This window comes from Urocampus carinirostris, chromosome 3 (assembly GCF_059441175.1).
Source record: "Urocampus carinirostris isolate Australia breed hairy pipefish chromosome 3, RoL_Ucar_1.0, whole genome shotgun sequence".
In the NCBI taxonomy this organism is placed as follows: Eukaryota; Metazoa; Chordata; class Actinopteri; order Syngnathiformes; family Syngnathidae; genus Urocampus; species Urocampus carinirostris.
Genome location: NC_142351.1, coordinates 29,938,093 through 29,957,211, shown reverse-complemented (window position 1 = coordinate 29,957,211; position 19,119 = coordinate 29,938,093). Strand labels below are relative to the sequence as shown.

Sequence of the window (19,119 nt, the reverse complement as noted above, 5' to 3'; positions counted from 1 at the left end):
CGTTCGCGAACGAGAGGTGTCTAAGAGCTGACTCTTTGAACGAAGGGCGGGTTTGGAAGGGTTACTTTCAAAATATAACTCGATACAAATGTAACCCGTAACGTAATTCAAATACTGATTCATTTCTATTACTTTTTGATTACTCCGATTCCAAACAGGCTAATATAAGACTAAATAACCAGTACACATGCAATTATTTATTTTATTATGAAATACCATTTTTGTTTAACATAAATAAACAATGCAACCTTAAAAAATACTTCGAGAAAACTAAGGTTAGCTTGTTTTTCGTAGCCCTACAAAAATGCTCAAATGTTAACCACGAAGTAAAAATGATTAAGCAAAAATAAAACATTCTTCTTTACGTGGCGGACAAGATATGCTCTTTTTTATTTAACATCGAGAGGAAATTAATAACCCAATACTGTTTTGAAAACAGCAATTGTTCTCTCTCTAACTTTCCAACAAATATTTTTAATTGTTTGCCAAACCTCTTTGAAGTATTCAGATGTACTAGGCTGAGTAAGTAAAACGCAGATATCTAATAGTGGATTTAGAACAACAATTAACTGCAAAATAGCACGGTGGCGCAGTGGTTAGCGCGTGTGCGGCACAGTTCTGAGGTCATGAGATCGAACCTCCTGTGTAGAGTTTGCATGTTCTCCCCGTGCTTGTGAGGGTTTCCCCCAGGCACTCCGGTTTCCTCCCACATTCCAAACACATGCATGTCAGGTTAATTGGCCGGTCCAAATTGTCTCTAGGTGTGAATGAGCGAGCGAATTGTCTGTCCGTGTGTGCCCTGCGACTGGCTGGCAACCAGTTCAGGGTGTCCGCTGCCCGAAGATAGCTGGGATGGGCTCCGGCACCCCTGCGACCCTACTGAGGATAAGCAGTGCAGATAATGGATGGATGGATGGATGGATGGAATTAACTGCAAATTACAAAAAGAAGATAATGCGCCAAAATCTCTAAATGTTCATGCCGAATACTTACTCTAAAGCAGCCTCACGAAAGGACAGAGAAACAGAAAAGTGCTTTTGCCTGCAACACATTCTGGCAAACGCCTTGGTCTCTCTCTCTCTCTCTCTCTCTCTCTCTCTCTCTCTCTCTGTCTCTCTCTCTCTCTCTCTCTCTCTCTCTCTCTCTCTCTCTCTCTCTCTCTCGTGTAACTGATTGAAATTATGACACAATTAGTCTATCGGCTTTTTATGTAAACAAAATGAATACAGATTTTAATCCTACAAAGTAATCCCTATTTTAACTAAATGTACTCGTAATTCGATTTCATGGCTTTTTTATGTAACTGTAACAGAATACAATTACGTTTTTTTACATAAAGCCTTCTGTTACTCCCCAAACCTGACGATGAGTTCTCTTTTTTTCTTCTTTGATTCTTTTTCATAGCTGTTTACTCATTTGATGTTTTTTTTTTTTTTGGGTTTATTTTTTTTAAAGATTTTTACTTTTTATGGCTATTTTTTCTCAAGCATTTTACCACCCCTTCCTGCTTTATTCTTCTTTTGTATGTCTTTCATGCCCTTTTTCTTCTTTCATTAATTTTTTTCATGGCGTACTGTTTGGTGCTTTTTTTCCTTTTTCTCCATTTTTTGTATGTTTTCCTTTGGTTTATTTTTTTCCCTAAATTTTTACATTTTTTTCTTGTTTTTTTTGTTCTTTTCTGATCATTTCAATTTTTTCTTTTATATTTTTCTTCTCACTTTTCTTCATAGCTGTTAACTTTTTCTTGCTTTTTTCTTCTTTCTTCTTTTTTCTTTGTTTCTTTTTTCCTAGCTGTTTACCTTTTAATTGTTTTTTTTCTGTTTTTCTCTCCATTTTTTTCTCTCTTTTCTTCTTTTGTTTTCTTTTCCCTAGATCTTTAGTTTTTATTGCTTTACTGTACTTCTTTTCTCTCTTTTTCTTTTTCTCTCCTATTTTTTTTTGTTTTTTTTCACAGCTTTATACTTTTAATGGCTGTTTTCCTCCTTTTTTCTTTTTTTGGTTCTTTTTTCTTCATTTTTACCTTTTTTCCTGATGTGTTGCTTCTTTATTCTGCCCTTTCCTCTAATGTCTTCCCTTATCTTCTTTACTTTTTCATTTTTTCGTTCTTTTTTTTCTTTTTGTCGAGCTTTTTTAAATCTTGCTTTTTGTCTTTTTGTTTTATTAGATTGTTCTTCTATTTGTTTGAGTCTTTTTTGTTGCTTTAAATAACCATTTATAAGTAATTTTCTGCGTAATTGCACACGATAATTGGTAATATACGGATTAAAGTAACAAAAGCATACTGAAGAGATGTGTGTGAGCCAAGGAGCCGACTCTTAAGCCAAGCTGAAAAAGCCGGCTCTCTAAAAAAAGAGCCGGAATTCCCTCCACTATTTGCATGCTCTGCCCACCAGCAAAACTCGAGTGGAGGCACCGTCCTCAAAAAGCAAAAGCCACCAAAACGTAAAACAACCTACGAAACATTATTGTGTGCTTTCTTATTTTCTATCTACCTACAGGTCATCGTTATTAACACTTGTTCCTTATTTTCTACCACGAATGTATTTATTTGTTTGTTTTAAGTGTACATATCCTAAAACACAAAATTTGACTGTAAAAAACACGAGACGCTCTCTGAAATGCCGGTCAATGACTTTTTTGTTTATACTGCCACCTTCCGTTTGCGAAACGAATCAACATACACTGAGAGAAAAAAAGGACCTTTAAAGCAGAAATCTCACACTCAATATACGTGGGGGCAACCACGGAGTTAAGGTGCGGGCAGTGGTGGGTTGTACGGACATGCTCGGCCTTGTCTGCTGGCCTAAAAATATGTGAATCATGTGATGATAATTATATATTGTGCATCGATACCTTATTCCAAAATGACTCTGAGCTTCCTTTCATTGCTTTTCCCCTGTTTGCGTGGGTTCCAAATGTGTGCTTTTAAATTTACGTGTTTAACCAATCACATTCCAGACGTTAGTTGTTGCTAGGCTCAGAAATCTACCTGGAGGCCTTCAGAAAAAATTCTGAAGACCCTGTCCTGTAATATCAGTCTTTGAGGAAGCTGTTAACCAATCGGATTCCGGGATGGCGTCTGAACGACAGCTAGCTGGCGTTGAAAAACGTCACTGGTTTCACAAGCTATGATTGACTGGAGGGAAGTAATCCACCAAAGTGAATGCACCAACAGCCTTTAAACTCGAATACACCTAACAGGACAAGTAAATATATTGTGTTGATTCAAAAGTAAAAGCTTGGACAACTCCCAAGCGAGCAAGCCTTTAATAAGCAGGATAAGGTTTAGTCCGCCACTTTCAGCCTAGAGGTAAGATCTTAAGCCCGATCCGGATGTCGGGATGGGTCGGTATTTTGGGTCGTGCCAAGATTCTCTCTCGACATCTTCCTTAAAGGCATTCCAAAATCCTCACCTCAAGATATTTCTTCACCCCAAGACCCCCTCTTTCTTTTTAGTTTATCTCTCTCACATTGGACATGCACCTACTATAAAAATTTCAGAATGCTCCATTATTTTTAAGTGGGAGAAATAGCAAAATAGCAGGGTGTTCAAATACTTGTTTTCTTGACTGTATCATATTATTGCCACATTACCCACTCTTGTTGTGTACTGTCCGAAAATAGGAAAACTACAACCAGCTTTTGCAAAAATTTAAACAACAATAAATAAAACAACACAACAAACAATTGAAAAGTGGCTTTTTGTTTCAAGTGTTTTTTTTAAACCAAGTACAATTACCGTTCATTCTTTAAGATTGAAATGTACAATTCTAAAATACAAACTCATACATTGCAGGAACAATCATTCTTCTCTGAAGGAAACCATCGAATATTTCCATGGATTTTCCATCTCATTTTCCGAGAGTTTTAGCGACGTCTTTGTAGGCTAACTCGATTTCCAGGTCGGCCGCACACGTGTTGGTGAATTCATCTCTGCTGTAGGCGTTGCCAAGGTAACGCCACACTCCTCTGTACTGGGACGGGATATCGTAACTGCGGTATTTCTTAGTCACCACCTGCAAGTTCGATAGATAAAACAAAACCGACAGTCAGTGGGGCCAAGGCGAAGTCGGATCGGTGAAAATTACCTTGACAACGTGAAGTTTGGGAAGGAGGTTGCAGTCAGCCAAAGTCAGCTCGTCACCGTCTAAATATTTGCGTGTGGATTCTCCATTCACAAGGTTAACCTCATAAGGTAACGGGCTCAATAGATACTCGTCCAGTTTTGCGAGAGTCTTGTTGAGACTCTGCTCCAGTCCTTAAAAAAATCACGAGTGTGATATGTTTAAAAGGTATTCACAGGGAAGAGATGGAAATTATGATGGGCGCGTGGATACAGATATTGATATCCAGCATGTACCATATTTTCACGACTATAAGGCACACCTAAAAGCCTTTATTTTTTCCAAAAGCTGACCATTATAATACAAAGCGCCTTATATATAAGGATCAATATTGACTCACAAGGTCTCGCAACTAAGGCAAGCAGCCGCCGACTAGATTTTCCCCTGTAGGTAGTAGGAAGTAGTCCGCGGTGTATGCTAGGATAAATATACCGGCGTTTCATTTCCCAATAAATTTATCAATTTGAATCACTATTGGCTAAGTTTATTCAGGGGTAAAGGAGGTGGGACCTTTTTAGCATTTACAGGCTCACATAGGCTAAAGCGGGGTAAAACAAAGTCTGCAATTGGCCGAAAAAGATGAATGTGAATCAAACGTTAGGTTGCTCTACGGCCTGGAGAAAACATTTTTTTCTTGTCTGTATTTGTAAACAGGAATTATGGGGCTAAACAGACAGCTAGCAACAAGCAACGTTCGTCGATGCAGATGCTTCTTGGCGGATTTTTTATTTTATTTGTCGGCATTATTGCGTGTTTCGGAGTGTGTAAATATTTTACACAGTTGAATTTACTACACTCACGGATGTAAGTGGACCATGGTTGCGTATTATTATTGAACGTGATGGCTGCAAGACGACTTTGGTGAGCTACGGTATATTTTCCTAGTATCTTGTTTCAGACTGATCTTGATGTTTCTGTGATGGGTCTATTATTACATTCAATTCAATTCAGTGTTTATTGTGATATGCACAGTAAAGAGCCACCTTTCTCTGCACAATGAAATTCGTACTTTGCTGTCCACACAGTTGCCAGCGAAAAATAATATTGAAACTAAGAAATGGTTGGCATTTCTTGAATCCCAAGAGTTTAACCTTCCTAATGATATGTGGAATGACGCATTTGAGCGATTGATGACATCGTACAGACACCGTGTCCGAGACACGTATTTGCTTCGTTGCGAGCCGTCGGAATGTTAAAGGGTTATTAAGTTTGACTGAACCATCTGACTGTTTTGTTGAAGTTCCCACTGTAGCCCCTTATAGTCCGGTGCGCCTTATGTATGGAAAATATATGACAAAGAATACTTTTGGAGGGTGCGCCTTATAACCCAGTGCGCCTTATAGTCGTAAAAATACGGAATGGATTGAGACTTTTGTCTTGAGATCGATATACAGTAGTTCCCCCTTTTAACTACGTATTTTCCGCACTATAAGGCACACCAGGTTATAGGGAGCACCCCCAAAAAAATAGTTTTTGGTCCTATATTTTCCATATATAAGGCGCACCGGATTATAAGGCGCTACAATGAGAAGGTCGAAAAAACAGTCAGTTAGTTCAGTCAAACTTATTACCCCCTTAACATTCCGAAAGCTTGCAAAGAAGCAAATACGTGTCTCAGACATGTATGGAAACAGTGTCTGTACGATGTCATCAATCACTCAAATGCATCGTTCCAAAAATAATTCGGAGGGTTAAAGTTTTGGGATTCAAGAAATGCCAAACATTTCTTAGTTTCCATTTTATTTTTTGCTGGCAACTGTGTGGACAGCAAAGTAAGAATTTTATTGTGCAGGGAAATGGGGTTCTTTACTGTGCATATGACAATAAACACTTTGAATTGAATTTACCGGTAGTTTAAAAATAGACTCATCACAGAAACATCAAGATCGTTCTAAAACAAGATACCGGGAAAATATAAAGCCGCATAGCTCACCTAAGTTCTCTTGCAGCCTTCACGTTCATTAATGATACGTAACCATGGTCTTCTTACAACTGTGAGTGTAGTAAATCCAGGAGAGTAAAATATTTACAAATACAGAATAGTAAAAATTGTTTTCTCTATGCCGTAGTGCAACCCAACCTGTGATTCACATTCATCTTTTTCGGCCAATTGCAGGCTTTGTTTCACCCCTTTACCCAATGCGAGCCTGTAAATCAGGGGTCGGGAACCATTTTGACTCAAAGAGCCATAAATGCAAAAAATATTAATTTTCTTTGGGAAAGAGCCACACCATATATTATGAGACAAATTTACTAAATTGCTAAACCGGCGCCCCAGACAAAAGCTTTGTCTTCAGCACATTTATTTTTGATGATTTGATAAAAATTATGAAAAGAGAATAATGCCAGAGCCTCTGTCCCAAATTCAACAAACAGACCACTTTAAACTTGTCTCTTTCTTGCAATTACTCAAGATCGGTTAAACTCCTTTTGACCTTTTTTTCATACATATTGGTTTTAAAACCAGATGCAAGCATTTATTTTGTAAAAACGTCACAACATTCTGAGAATAGGGAGCCTTATGTGCTTACCTTTGGCGGGATATGGGAGGGAATGCTTGTACTTTTTGCATAGCTCCACCCATCCCTCCCACTCACCCAATCAAATGACTAAGTTCTCTTCCGGTGTTTTGGCGTATTTACAGTTCTGTGGATTCATCATAAAGTATCTGAACACTGAACACAGATTATATAGTGAACTTTTAAATAAAGGATTCTTTAGCGTTGTACAGCCAAAACGAGTTTTTTTTCCCCCTTTTTTTGTGTGACACCTTGACTGTAAATCGTAGTGAAAAACGTGCCCTATATTTACTGCTAAGTGTTACTTCTTCACTTAGCTTTGGTTTGGCTTTACTTGTACCTGAATAAGATAGACAACTCTGGTTTTGAACAATATGGAGAAATTTTGCATGCAATCAAATTGGTCTCTGAGCCACAGATACTCATAGAAAGAGCCATATATGGCTCGCGAGCCATAGGTTCCCGACCCCTGCTGTAAATGATAAAAAGGATCCGCCCCCTTTAGGTCCGACTAACTTTAGCCAACAGTGACTGATTCAAATAATGATTGACACATTGGTTATGAAATGAAACGCTGGTATATAAACCCCAGCATACACCGCGGACGACTTCGCCTTTCGGGGGAAAATCTAGTCGGCTGCTTGCTTTAGTTGCAAGACTTTGCGACTTAATTATGATCCATATATAAGGCGCACTGTATTATAAGGCACATGGTCAGCTTTTGAAAAAAATAAAGGCTTTTAGGTGCGCCTTATAGTGCGGAAAATACGGTATCTCTATAATAATGTTGTTAGGGGTTGTGAGACAATACATCCATCATAAGTTTAAAATTGGATCCAATTGTGTTTAGACTCTATTAGCAATATTGAATTTATTTCCAAAATAATGTGCAATGGTTGGGATTTTAGTTGACTTGTTGATATTGTTATACAATACTCTAATTTTTGTTACATTGTTGATTTTTTGGTCAACTTTTGTTCAAAAACAGTTGTTGTAGTAGAAGTATTGTATGTTATTTATTTTCTAGGTTTTTCGTTCGTTCGTTGGGGTTGTCCATCGATTCGATGATGACCATCTTCTTTTATTTGTGAGTCTGCTGATGTTTGAACAGTCCGATCCTGGATTGTTGTCGGAGACTCAGGTAAAAGAGGATACCTGCGCAATGACGGTTTTTAAAGTGGCGTAAGGGGTGCGCTTTCCCCAACGCCACTATCTTGATTGTAAAGAAGATGGTTCCAGTGGCAAGGGAGACCCTAGACGACCGGCATCTTTCTACAACTGCAGGCGGCTAACGGGATCCAGGTCTGTAGGAAACCGCCTCAAAGCGTGCCGCCACCAGCTTTTGGGATCACTCTTAGTCTGGACTCTACCCTTCGACCTGTTCGGCTTGGGTAACCCTACCAGGAGTACGAGACTCCCGCCGACATAGCTCTAGGGGTCATGGAGACGCGCAAAGTGCCCCACCACGATAAGGTGGTGATCCGTCGGGACACCTAGGTTTTTACATTGTGATGTGTGCCCTACATGCACTTTGACCTTTTTTTCAGAAAAAAATTGCAAGGTAAGGTGTTCTGCCTATCTTGTTGACACTGTTAAAAAGTATTGTTACATTTCTGCTTTGTTTTGTGGTTTGACTCTTTTGACTTTTGTTTTGAAACAGTTGTTGAAGTAAAAGTATTTTATCTTTTATGCTGTTAATTTTTTTTACATTTTATTGTTTACACTATGGTCAGCATGGCGGCGCAGTGGTCAACGCGTGTACAGCACAGTTCTGAGGTCGAAACTCCTGTGTGGAGTTTGCATGTTCTCCCCGTGCTTGCGTGGGTTTCCTCCGGCCACTCTGGTTCCCTCCCACATTCCAAAAACATGCATGTCAGTTTAATTGGCTGGTCAAAATTGTCTCTAGGTGTGAATGAGCGAACGGATTGTCTGTCCCTGTGTGCCCTGCGACTGGCTGGCAACCAGTTCAGGGTGTCCCCTGCCCACTGCCAGAAGAGGGTTGGGATGGGCTCCGGCACCCCCGCGACCCTACTGAGGATAAGCGATGCAGATAATGGATGGATGGATGGATGGATGGGAGTTTACACTATTTGCACTTTGACTTCACTTTTTGTGCAATAGAAGATGATTTAGATGTTTTGCTGACATTTATGTTACAGTGCTGCTTTTTTTGGACTCTCTTAACTTTTGTCCTGGAACATTCATATTTTTATCCTGTTAAAGTTTGCATTGTAGTTTTTTTGATTTTAAAAAAGAACATTTTAGTGCCTAAAATCTTTGGGCAGTATTTATCAAAATGTTAAACTAACTCAAAGGGGGGAGGGGAGGGGGGTCTTCAATCATTCAATGATCATGACATTTCCAAGCTGAAAGTATCAAATCGGTATCGATCGATCATTACTGCCATGTATTTAATTGGATAGGATTGATACCAAAAATCCAAGTTTTCAAAGAGGTTGGCTTTGACTTACCTTTATTCTTACCCGGGCTTGTGTTTTTGATGTAAGCTGAGAATTTGGCAAATACATCATTTCCTGCTGTGTTGGACTGTCTGTTCCTTACTGCAAGTTTGGGATACCTGATGAAAAGTCCATATGAATTTAGCTTTTTTTTAAACTCCTTAACATTACTGTAAAATTGTCTTATAATCCCAATCCAAGACATACCCAAAGTAAATTTGATGTTTTTCTTGAACTGTTTGGAAAATATGAACAGTTTTGGTCTATTTTGAAAGATAAAACTCTGAAGTTTTGTCCCAAATTGAAATGATCACTGCAAGTACTACTAACATTGAGTCATCTGAGTTGGAACACACAAAAATAGGTTGTTATTCTCGATAAATAAAATGGCTGCAGAAGAGTTTATCATGGGCCTCTTAGATGGAAAACAGGTGAGACAATAGCTTGCAGCCTTACCTTGTACCTTGTCAAAAACTAAACATTGTATTTTGCACATCTTTCTAAAAGTAGGTTTGGACGATTCCAAAAGTGGACATTCATAGACGACCAGTTTACAACACTAAAACCTTTGTAAATTAGTATTTCACTTTGACCAATTTTTAGACATTGTGAGAGAGTTGTAAATAGTTGACTTCTCTTTTCAGAGGTCAATCAATGATTGTGCACACTTGCTTGTAATAATGGTGTGTACAATTGGATCAAGAATTGCGTTGTGCGTGTTTATTTTTGGCTTTTTTTTTTCCGAATAAAGCCCAGGACAATGGCATAAAATTGTGTTCGGAATTTCAGCCCTTTGGGACTTCTTGTTATTAAGGGCGTCACTAATAAACGTGACTTAACTTAAAATGAGCAAATTAAAAAAGAATTACCAATGTGACAATCATCTTTTCGATTTGGTTACGACAGGAGGTTATCAGACAGGCCCATATACAGTAGGCTAATTGCGGGCTGTAGACCATTTTAAAAAGCCTGTTATTGGCCGAGATTGGTGTCAATCAAAAAAATCAAAGGCTGACGAGCATATTGGTATTTATTTTATGAGTTTGTTTATTTTTAAAGGGGTGTTTTGGAGAGAAACGAAGGGATTACTACGGGGAACGACCAACGAAGCAGATATGAATTTAGACGGATTTCTTTTTAATCCGTCAGCCCTATTGTGTGTTTTGGAGTAGATATTTAAAAGGCCTCATGGTGAATGTGACATATGTTTTGTGATTGGATACTCACTTGAGTTAAGTAAAGCAATGCTATGCAGATCAACCAAGTTAAGTGATAGGTTTTTTTTAAATCAAAAATGCCAAACATTTTAACGGATTCTGACTGACGGAGATTACAACAAAGATTTGGTCGCAGATATACTTGCAAAGCCATTTCCAAGATGGACCTTTCAAGGGAAGCAAGATCCCGTAGGGTGGAACTTTGAATACAATACATTTTGAATGATCTGGTTTTCAAATGTTTTCTTTATTATGTATACTGATACACTCTGGTTTGTTGATATTTAAATGCCCCGGAAAATAGCCTGCGTTGTGAACAATTGAGGCAACTCCCAGTCATGCACACTAGATAGATAGATAGATAGATAGATAGATAGATAGATAGATAGATAGATAGATAGATAGATAGATAGATAGATAGATAGATAGATAGATAGATAGATAGATAGATAGATAGATAGATAGATAGATAGATAGATAGATAGATAGATAGATAGATAGATAGATAGATAGATAGATAGATAGATAGATAGATAGATAGATAGATAGATAGATAGATAGATAGATAGATAGATAGATAGATAGATAGATAGATAGATAGATAGATAGATAGATAGATAGATAGATAGATAGATAGATGGATAGATAGATAGATAGATACTTTATTCATTGTTGTGTTGAATGCACAGCTTGCCACTGGGGTCTGTGTGTGTGAGTGTGTGTGTGGGGGGGGGGACTTACTTGGGTGGGGCCAGCATTTCTTCCAAGTACTCTTCTATTTTATTGACATCGGTCAGCACCTCTCCCTGGAATGTAAGGAAGGGTGGGTGTGTCCCCGGGGCCAAGTTATGAAGGTCTGCTGGTTTCCTAATCAGGAAGAAGAAACTTCCTACAGACTGTGTTCCTAATGATGAGTTTTTTTGCAGTTTTAATAAAGTTATTTTCTGGATTGTGTCGATTAAAAGAAACTTGTATATTATGTAGAGTCTCATAATGGTAAAAAAAAGAAAATGTAATTCATTGAAAAACAATAGTGATTGAAATGATCGCTCGATATTGATGGCGACATGTCGCCTCTGTCAAATTACGCCCTTGCAGATGGCGACATCTTGTGGTGAACTATTGCCAGGTTTGTGAGGGTTACTGAAGAATGTATTCCAATACAATTAATACATGTTGAAAAATGTACCGGTAATCAGGAACCTAATCCAATAACCATAATACAGTGTTGCAGTAATGTGACTTGATTACTTTCAATTACCTTTGGATAAAGCCTACTCAAATACCAAATACAAAATAAAAAAGACAAAATTAACAAAATATCAATAAAATACTTCATGTATTTCTTTATTTTTTTAAGATAAATGAACATTGTAACCTTGAAAATGGATAAAAATGGATACTTTGAAATGTATAAAAAAAACAAAATAGAGTTTTAGCAGCGAATGGGCAATCAGATGCAACTAACAGGCTAGACACAACCACGCTGAATGAACTCATGACAATTTTCTATTTAACATGAAACCAGATCAATCTTATTTTTAATAATCCATACAACCAATGTCATAGAATAAAACCTGTTTTCCCTCGCTATCATTGCAATCCTGCAGTCTACTTGCTGGTGCTGTATCCTGAAACTTGGCATCGTTTTGCCTTTGAAAGTGTATCAATATTAAGTGTCAAATCCCGAGTAGCAGCACATTTGAAAATGTAATTCAAGTGTTTGTTTGTTGACCTTGAGTACTGCTTTGTTCTTGTTATTATTCATCATAGAAAACATCTGTTCCCCATGGTAGGTAGTCCCAAACATGAAAGTTCGTTTGCTGGAAGTCGGGTCTTTTACACATTTACTGCCCTCTAGCGGCGAGAAGATGCATTTGGTTTGCATTTATTAAAAAAAAAATCATAACCTTTGATAGAAATGACCTAAAGACGCTTCTTTTTTTTGATATCTAAGAAAATCATGGCGGGCCGGATTAAACCACCCAACAGGTCGGGTCCAGCCCTTGGGCGGTGTGTTTGACATGCCCGATGTAAAAGTATTCGGCTGTAACATATACTACCTTTTGAGGTCCACTGTGGTGACATTGAAGACCACACCCTTCAGCCACAGGACCATGAAAAGGCGTTGTGAGAATGGACAATTACCAATACTCTCCCCATCACTGCCAGCCTGTGCAGATACAAACACACACACACATTTAAAATTTTTCAAGGCAACTTTGGTTGGCAGGGCAGCACGGCGGCGCAGTGGTTAGCGCTTGTGCGGCACAGTTCATGTCATGGGAACCTGTCGTGGGTTCAAATCCAGCTCCAGACTTTCTGTGCGGAGTTTGTATGTTCTCCCCGTGCTTGCGTGGGTTTTCTCCGGGCACTCCGGTTTCCTCCCACATTCCAAAGACATGCATTTCAGGTGAATTGGCCGGTCCAAATTGTCCCTAGGTGTGAATGAGCGAATGAGTTGTCTGTCCCTGTGTGCCCTGCGATTGGCTGGCAACCAGTTCAGGGTGTACCCTGCCCACTGCCCGATGATTGCTGGGATGGGCTCCAGCCCCCCCGCGACCCTACTGAGGATAAGCGGTACGGCTAATGAGATGAGATGAGATGAGAACTTTGGTTGGAAAGAAAAAAATCAATTATTATCTTTTTTTAATAAAAAATGATTATAACAGATAATTCTTTAGGACATTTTGCAAAAGAATCAGTGCCCTTTTTTGCAGAAGGAAAATTGGACCGTGTTTGTGGTGGAGTGAGTGTAACAAGACACGAAACAGGAGCCTAAACCTAGCATAAATAATCAACATTGCCTCTATTAGTCGACTGGCTGCTTGTAGGTCATGAGTTACCACTTTTTCTTGTCGTTTTCTATTCATGAAAGTTTGCTACTTTTGCTTCAACTTAACCACATCATTTTCTTTATTTTATGTACTGGGTACTTAGAATAATAACTTCAATGTACTCTGTTAAATAAAATAAGAATGATATTTAAAATATTCAAGATAAAAGAGTTAGGCGGGAAAAAAAAATCACAGCATGAGTATCCCTTTTCACAGCAAAATTTTCAACTTCAATGTCCCAGTAATTTAATACTTTTTAAATTAGACGTTTTTTACAGTTACCTAATGTTTCTCAAAGACACTACAGTGTTGAAGATTTAGAATGTGAAATATATGAAAAAGTAAAAAGAAAAAAGTGTTTAAATTAACATTAAAATATGTCAATCAGTACTTGCTGGTGTGGACAGATGCCTACATTCACAGTGTTAAAGTAAAAATGTTCATTTATAAAAAATACATGTTTTAGTTAATGTATCACAGTTTTTTTAAATTGCTAATTTTCTCAATCATTCCTCAACGGATTTTTGAAGATGTATTTATAGGTTCTGTCCGGAATTTGAAAATGTGTTGCTTTCTGCCGCCATCTGCTGGTATAAAGTAATGATTGCGGCTCAAGTTTGTGCATTTCATAGACACACTCGAATAAAATCTTGCTATCTCTTTGGGGTTTTGGGTGGGTTACCTTTTGTCCCCAGCAGGTTTGCCCCAAGCCTTCATGGGGCCCTAAGCAAAATTAGATTTGGGGACAATTTCTCCTTGTCACTCTTCCCTAATATGCCCTATTATGTGATCATTTCTATCCCCTACTAGAACTGATTCCATGTTCTACTCCAGGGGTGGGCAACTATTTGGTGTCCGGGGCCACATGTAAAATGTTATACTTCTTTTTAAATAAATCGTGGAACTGAGCAAGCGTGTTGATAAGAGAGTACTCGATTGGTTTGGACACATCGAGAGGATGGATGAGGAGCGAATGTTGAAGAGGATCTACAGAGCAGAAGTCAATGGAAGTAGACCAAGAGGAAGGCCGCGATTGACGTGGATGGATGGTGTTATGAGTGCACTGCAGGAAAGAGGTCTAAATACAATGGAAGCTAGAGCTCTTGTTGGTGATAGGAAGGAGTGGAGAGGTGTTGTGAAAGGATAGTGGGATTGTGGACGCGTTCTTAAGGATGGGCTCAGCACCCGTATGATGCTGCAGGGGTAAACCAGTGAAAGCTGTCGGGCCCTGCTGTTGAACAAAATAGTGTGTTGTGTCACCCTGACCCAATTGACATGGCCGCTTTCTGGTGTCCCATTTCATCTGGAGGGAGGAAAGCATGACCAACTTAGGTGCCGAGGTGCCAACTTGTTTGGGTGTTTGGGCAATTGGGTTGGCCATGGTCCAAAATATTTTGTGTGAGTTTTTTGCTTATTTATTTTTATTTTATCCCCCCCCCCCCCCCTTTTTATTTTTTTGTGTTTTTCTTGCTGTCGGTCACCCCTCTTAAGGGATATGACCAAGATAGATAGATAGATAGATAGATAGATAGATAGATAGATAGATAGATAGATAGATAGATAGATAGATAGATAGATAGATAGATAGATAGATAGATAGATAGATAGATAGATAGATAGATAGATAGATAGATAGATAGATAGATAGATAGATAGATAGATAGATAGATAGATAGATAGATAGTTTCATCAAATTGGTTTTGAAGAGCAAAATATTATATTAATATTATATTAAGTCCCTGTTTCAAGTACTTAATTTTTTTATTTAGTTTTGAAGTGTTACTTTAGGGTTTTTTTTAAGTTATTTTTTTAGTATGTCTGAAGTCTGATTTTTTTTTGAAGTTCTCTAGTTTTTGTAGTGTTACTGTAGTTTTTTTTTAACTTTTTTTGGACTATTTTGAAGTAATTGTGATGTAGTATTTCCATAGTAGTATTTTTTAGTATTTTTTTAGTACTTTTGTTGTATTTCGAAAGTCGATTTTTTGTTGTATGTCTTTAGTATTTTCGTAGTGTTTTTGTATTATTACAGTAGATTTATGATTGTAGTATTTTTGAGTATTACTGTATTATTTTTTCTAGTATTTTTGTACTATTTTTGTAGTGTTTCCATATTGGAATGTTTATTGTATATCTGTAATAATTTTGTAGTATTTTTGTAGTACAGTGGTACTGTAGTTTTATTTATGCATTGTATTGTTTTAGTATTTCAGTAGAAGTATAATTGATGTATTTTCAAAGCAGTATTTTGGTCATATTTTTTGTAGAACATTTGTAGTATTTTCATAATAGTATTTCGTCAAATGTCTTTAGGATTTTTGTAATATCACTGTAGTTGTCTTGTAGTATTTTTGGAGAAAATAATTCTGCAGTAGTATTTTAGAATACAATAGTATTCCTGTAGTAGTATTTTTGTAGTAATTCTATACCACTTTGTTATTTTCAGAAGAAAAGCAAAATCCATATGAGGCTCCCGTTTAAGCACTATATTTGAGATTTAGTTTTGTAGTTATTGTGTAATATTTTTGTTGTATTTCTGCATAAGTATTTTTGAGTGGACACACAAAGTGACAATGGGGACAATGTTGGCACCAAAAAAATGTAACCACTCTTGGGGGCCCCCTTGTGGTTGCGGGTCTCTAAGCAACTGCTTAGCTCACTTATGCCTTGGGCGTGCTCTGGTCCCCAGCATAGCTAAAAGGGACAGTGTGTATTGTTTTACCATTCCATGTTGCTATATGTTGTAGTGCAGGGGCGCTCACTCTTTTACTGCATACGAGCTACTTATAAATGAGAAAATCAAAACTATCTACCCATCACGAAAAATGCAAAACATCTATATATTTCGGAATGCTCTGAGGATTCTTTTGATAATTTTTGATTCAACTAAAAACTAACCAAAACAATTGAAGATTAACCAGGAGTCTGAAGAATTAATTTCTAATTTGTGTAACTGAATGTTGACAATATTTTTCAACGCAAGCCTAAAAAAAATCAAAAGTCTTTACTCAAAATAAGGCAACGGTCTAACAGGATAAATTATCATTGTATTTCGTACATGCTCCATTTGACCGCTAAATGGCAGCGTGTCTCTACATATACAAAGCACTGAATACAGTTTCCCGTGATCTACCAGTTTCAGGGATCCACAAGTAGATCGCGATCTACATGCATAGTACCCCTGGTGTAGTGCAACCAAAAAACAAGTGCAAAAAAACAAGGAAGCATACAAACTCCGGAGATTCAAAGTGACCAAAATTCACCATTTCACCTCAATTTTTCTTGTCAAGTCCGTTTGAGGTTTTTGGCTTACGTGTACCAGCAATACGGAGGACAATTTTGTTAGCTTTCTTGAGTCCTGCTCATATTTTGTAAAATAAATACTAATTTCTCAACATTCGATGTATGTTTGCTTATTACTTCTCATTATTACTTTTTTTTATGAACTGCATTTTTTACCACTAGGAGGCAGTAAATAACCCACGCTGTCTAATAACGTGTTAAAAGTTTATATTCTATTCCCAAAAGTCTGTTGGGGCTGCTACTGTATTTTGTTACCAGTGTTTAGGGTGCATCTTTTTTGGGGGGCCAAAATAAATAATCCCTGAAATAAATGGGGTTTCTGATGGTCAATCGAGAAACAAACAAACAAATAAATAAATAGATAAAACACAAAAATTGAAAATAAATTAAAGCTGCAGTTCCCTACAAAGAAAGTACTCTGCTTATCGTTTAGTGAGAAGGGTAAGAGAGTGACTGTCCATGCATGTTGGTGTCAGGTTCACACAGGGGAAAGCAGCACAACAACAACATGCCCATTACAGAGTGGACAATTATTTTGTATTTGCAGTGTTGCACACACATTTGTCACCCCACCTTGACGAACAATTCGATGTCTGGGTCCTTATCTTCTTCTGTAGCAATATCTGTCATAGTCAAGGAAGCACACAGAAATGCTGTTTGTACGTCTCCGCTCCACAAATATTTGTTTTGGCAAATTCGATTCGGGGTCCATTCAGTGGAGCTCGTTCGCTTCAAGGTACTTGTGTCACAGTCAGCTGATGACCAACGGGATAGGTGTGTAAAAGATTTAAAAAGAACTGCCGGTGTGTTTGTGTGTTAAAGGGAGAGAGCAGTTCCACTTGTACCCATGTGTGTGACGTATCGGTCCAAAATAACCGACACCATGAGTAGGGGGCAGGGTGGGGCTCAAACAGCACACGGAAAGCAAAGAAACTTTGATTGAATAAATCCTCATCTACTGTATGAAAAACCCATGGTCATGACTTTGCTCCAAAATGCTTTGACTTCAGAAAATTTGCAGGACAATGACATCACTTTGCACTCTTGCAAAATCAAATCTGTTATGACTTTAACACTAGTGTTCAAAGTGTGGGATTCATAAGCTGTTATATTGAAGTGCATTTGGACATGAGTGAGCAAAATGCTGAAACTACTGTGAGAGGAATTAGTTCTTGAGTAAGGCTCTCCTGGCTGCTGTTCAGGAACTTACCTACACTGAGGCAGAACATTTTTGCCAGGTCAAGTAATATATGGACTCGTAGTAACAGCCTATGCCAGGGGTCGTAACCAGCAGCTCGGGAGCTGCATGCGTCTCTTTAGCGCTACCTTCTGGCTCCCTTATGTTTTTTCCAAAATGTTTGAAAATGAAGCATGTTGAGGAAGTGAAATATATCCATCCATTATCTGCACTGTTTATTTTCAGTAGAGTCGCTGGGGTGCTGGAGCCCTTCCTAGCTGTTTTCGGGCAGTGGGCAGGGGACACCCTGAACTGGTTCCCAGCCAATCGCAGGGCACACAAAGACCGACAACTCACTCGCTCATTCACAATTTGAACCGAGCCAATTAACCTGACATGCATGTTTTTGTAATTTGTGAGGAAACCGGAGTTCCCTAGGGAAACCGATGCAATGAAAGTGAGAACATCCAAACTTCGCACATGGTAGCTGGATTTAATCCCATGATTTTAGAACTAGTCACGACCGGAACAAGCAGTGGACCCAAATGCGTAACGTTTCACACAATGCTTTATTGGGGAATCGAGGAAGTCAGGCGAGGGGAAAAAAAACAACAGCGACCCGGTGCTCGCTGGGAAGGAGGAGCAGGAAGCCCTCGCGAACGCAGCGTGGTCAGAGATCGGAAGCAAGTCCGGCAGCTGGGACGGGAGACGGAGCGTGGTCGGAGATCGGAAGATGTCGGGTATTCGGGACGGGAGACGGAGCGTGGTCGGAGATCAGAGGCAGTCGGGTAGCCGGGACGGGAGACGGAGCGTGGTCGGAGATCGGAGGCCAAGGACGGGAGACGGAGCGTGATCGGAGATCAGGATGAGTCAGGTAACCGGAGACGATCGGGAAGCCAGGGACAGACAAGCAGGAGACAGGAACAAGGCGGGATAGAAGGGAGCCAGAGTGAAAAAGTGCATGCCTTCCGTGTGTGGAGGTTCGCTGATGGACTGAAAAGGAGTGAATGAGAATGACGTATTTAAATAGTAGGAGAAATAATTAGGACACGAGTGGCAGCTAGGGCTAAACGAGTGAGTGCAGGTGAGAGCAATTGGCAAGCCGCTCACAGAATCGGAGCGTGTTCCGAATGCGGAAGTGGATCTTCCGGAGCAGGAGATCGTAGCGCAGTTAGACGGATAAACAGGTCGTATCAGGAGACAAACAGGGAAATCAGGAACGGAAGCGTTGAAAATGGTTGACAAAACGGGACAGACAAGAGTCAGAGTCAAAAATGCTTGCCTCGTGGAAAAAGAAGTTCGCTGACGGACTGATAACAGGCGAGTGAAAGGACTGAGCTTAAATAGGACGGGGAACCAATCAGGTAACCAGCAGCAGCTGGCCCCAAACAAGCGGGCACAGGTGAGTGTAATGAATAATCAAAAAAAGAAGAACAAAAAGTTGGATTTGGGCAAAGAAAATTTGGATTAAAAAGGAAATGACTGC

General features: G+C 38.8%; 1 protein-coding gene across 1 annotated transcript; it reads right to left on the bottom strand.

The window, feature by feature from the left end:
- Positions 1-3,847: 3,847 nt before the first annotated feature.
- Positions 3,848-17,215, bottom strand: clic5a (CLIC family member 5a). The gene is made up of 6 exons (XM_088329936.1): positions 17,030-17,215; positions 12,383-12,492; positions 11,061-11,186; positions 9,115-9,221; positions 4,089-4,258; positions 3,848-4,016 (listed from the first exon to the last, which is right to left on the bottom strand). Exons 1-6 carry the CDS (start codon positions 17,084-17,086, stop codon positions 3,852-3,854), a joined length of 735 nt encoding a protein of 244 aa, XP_088186062.1. The 5' UTR covers positions 17,087-17,215; the 3' UTR covers positions 3,848-3,851.
- Positions 17,216-19,119: the final 1,904 nt, after the last annotated feature.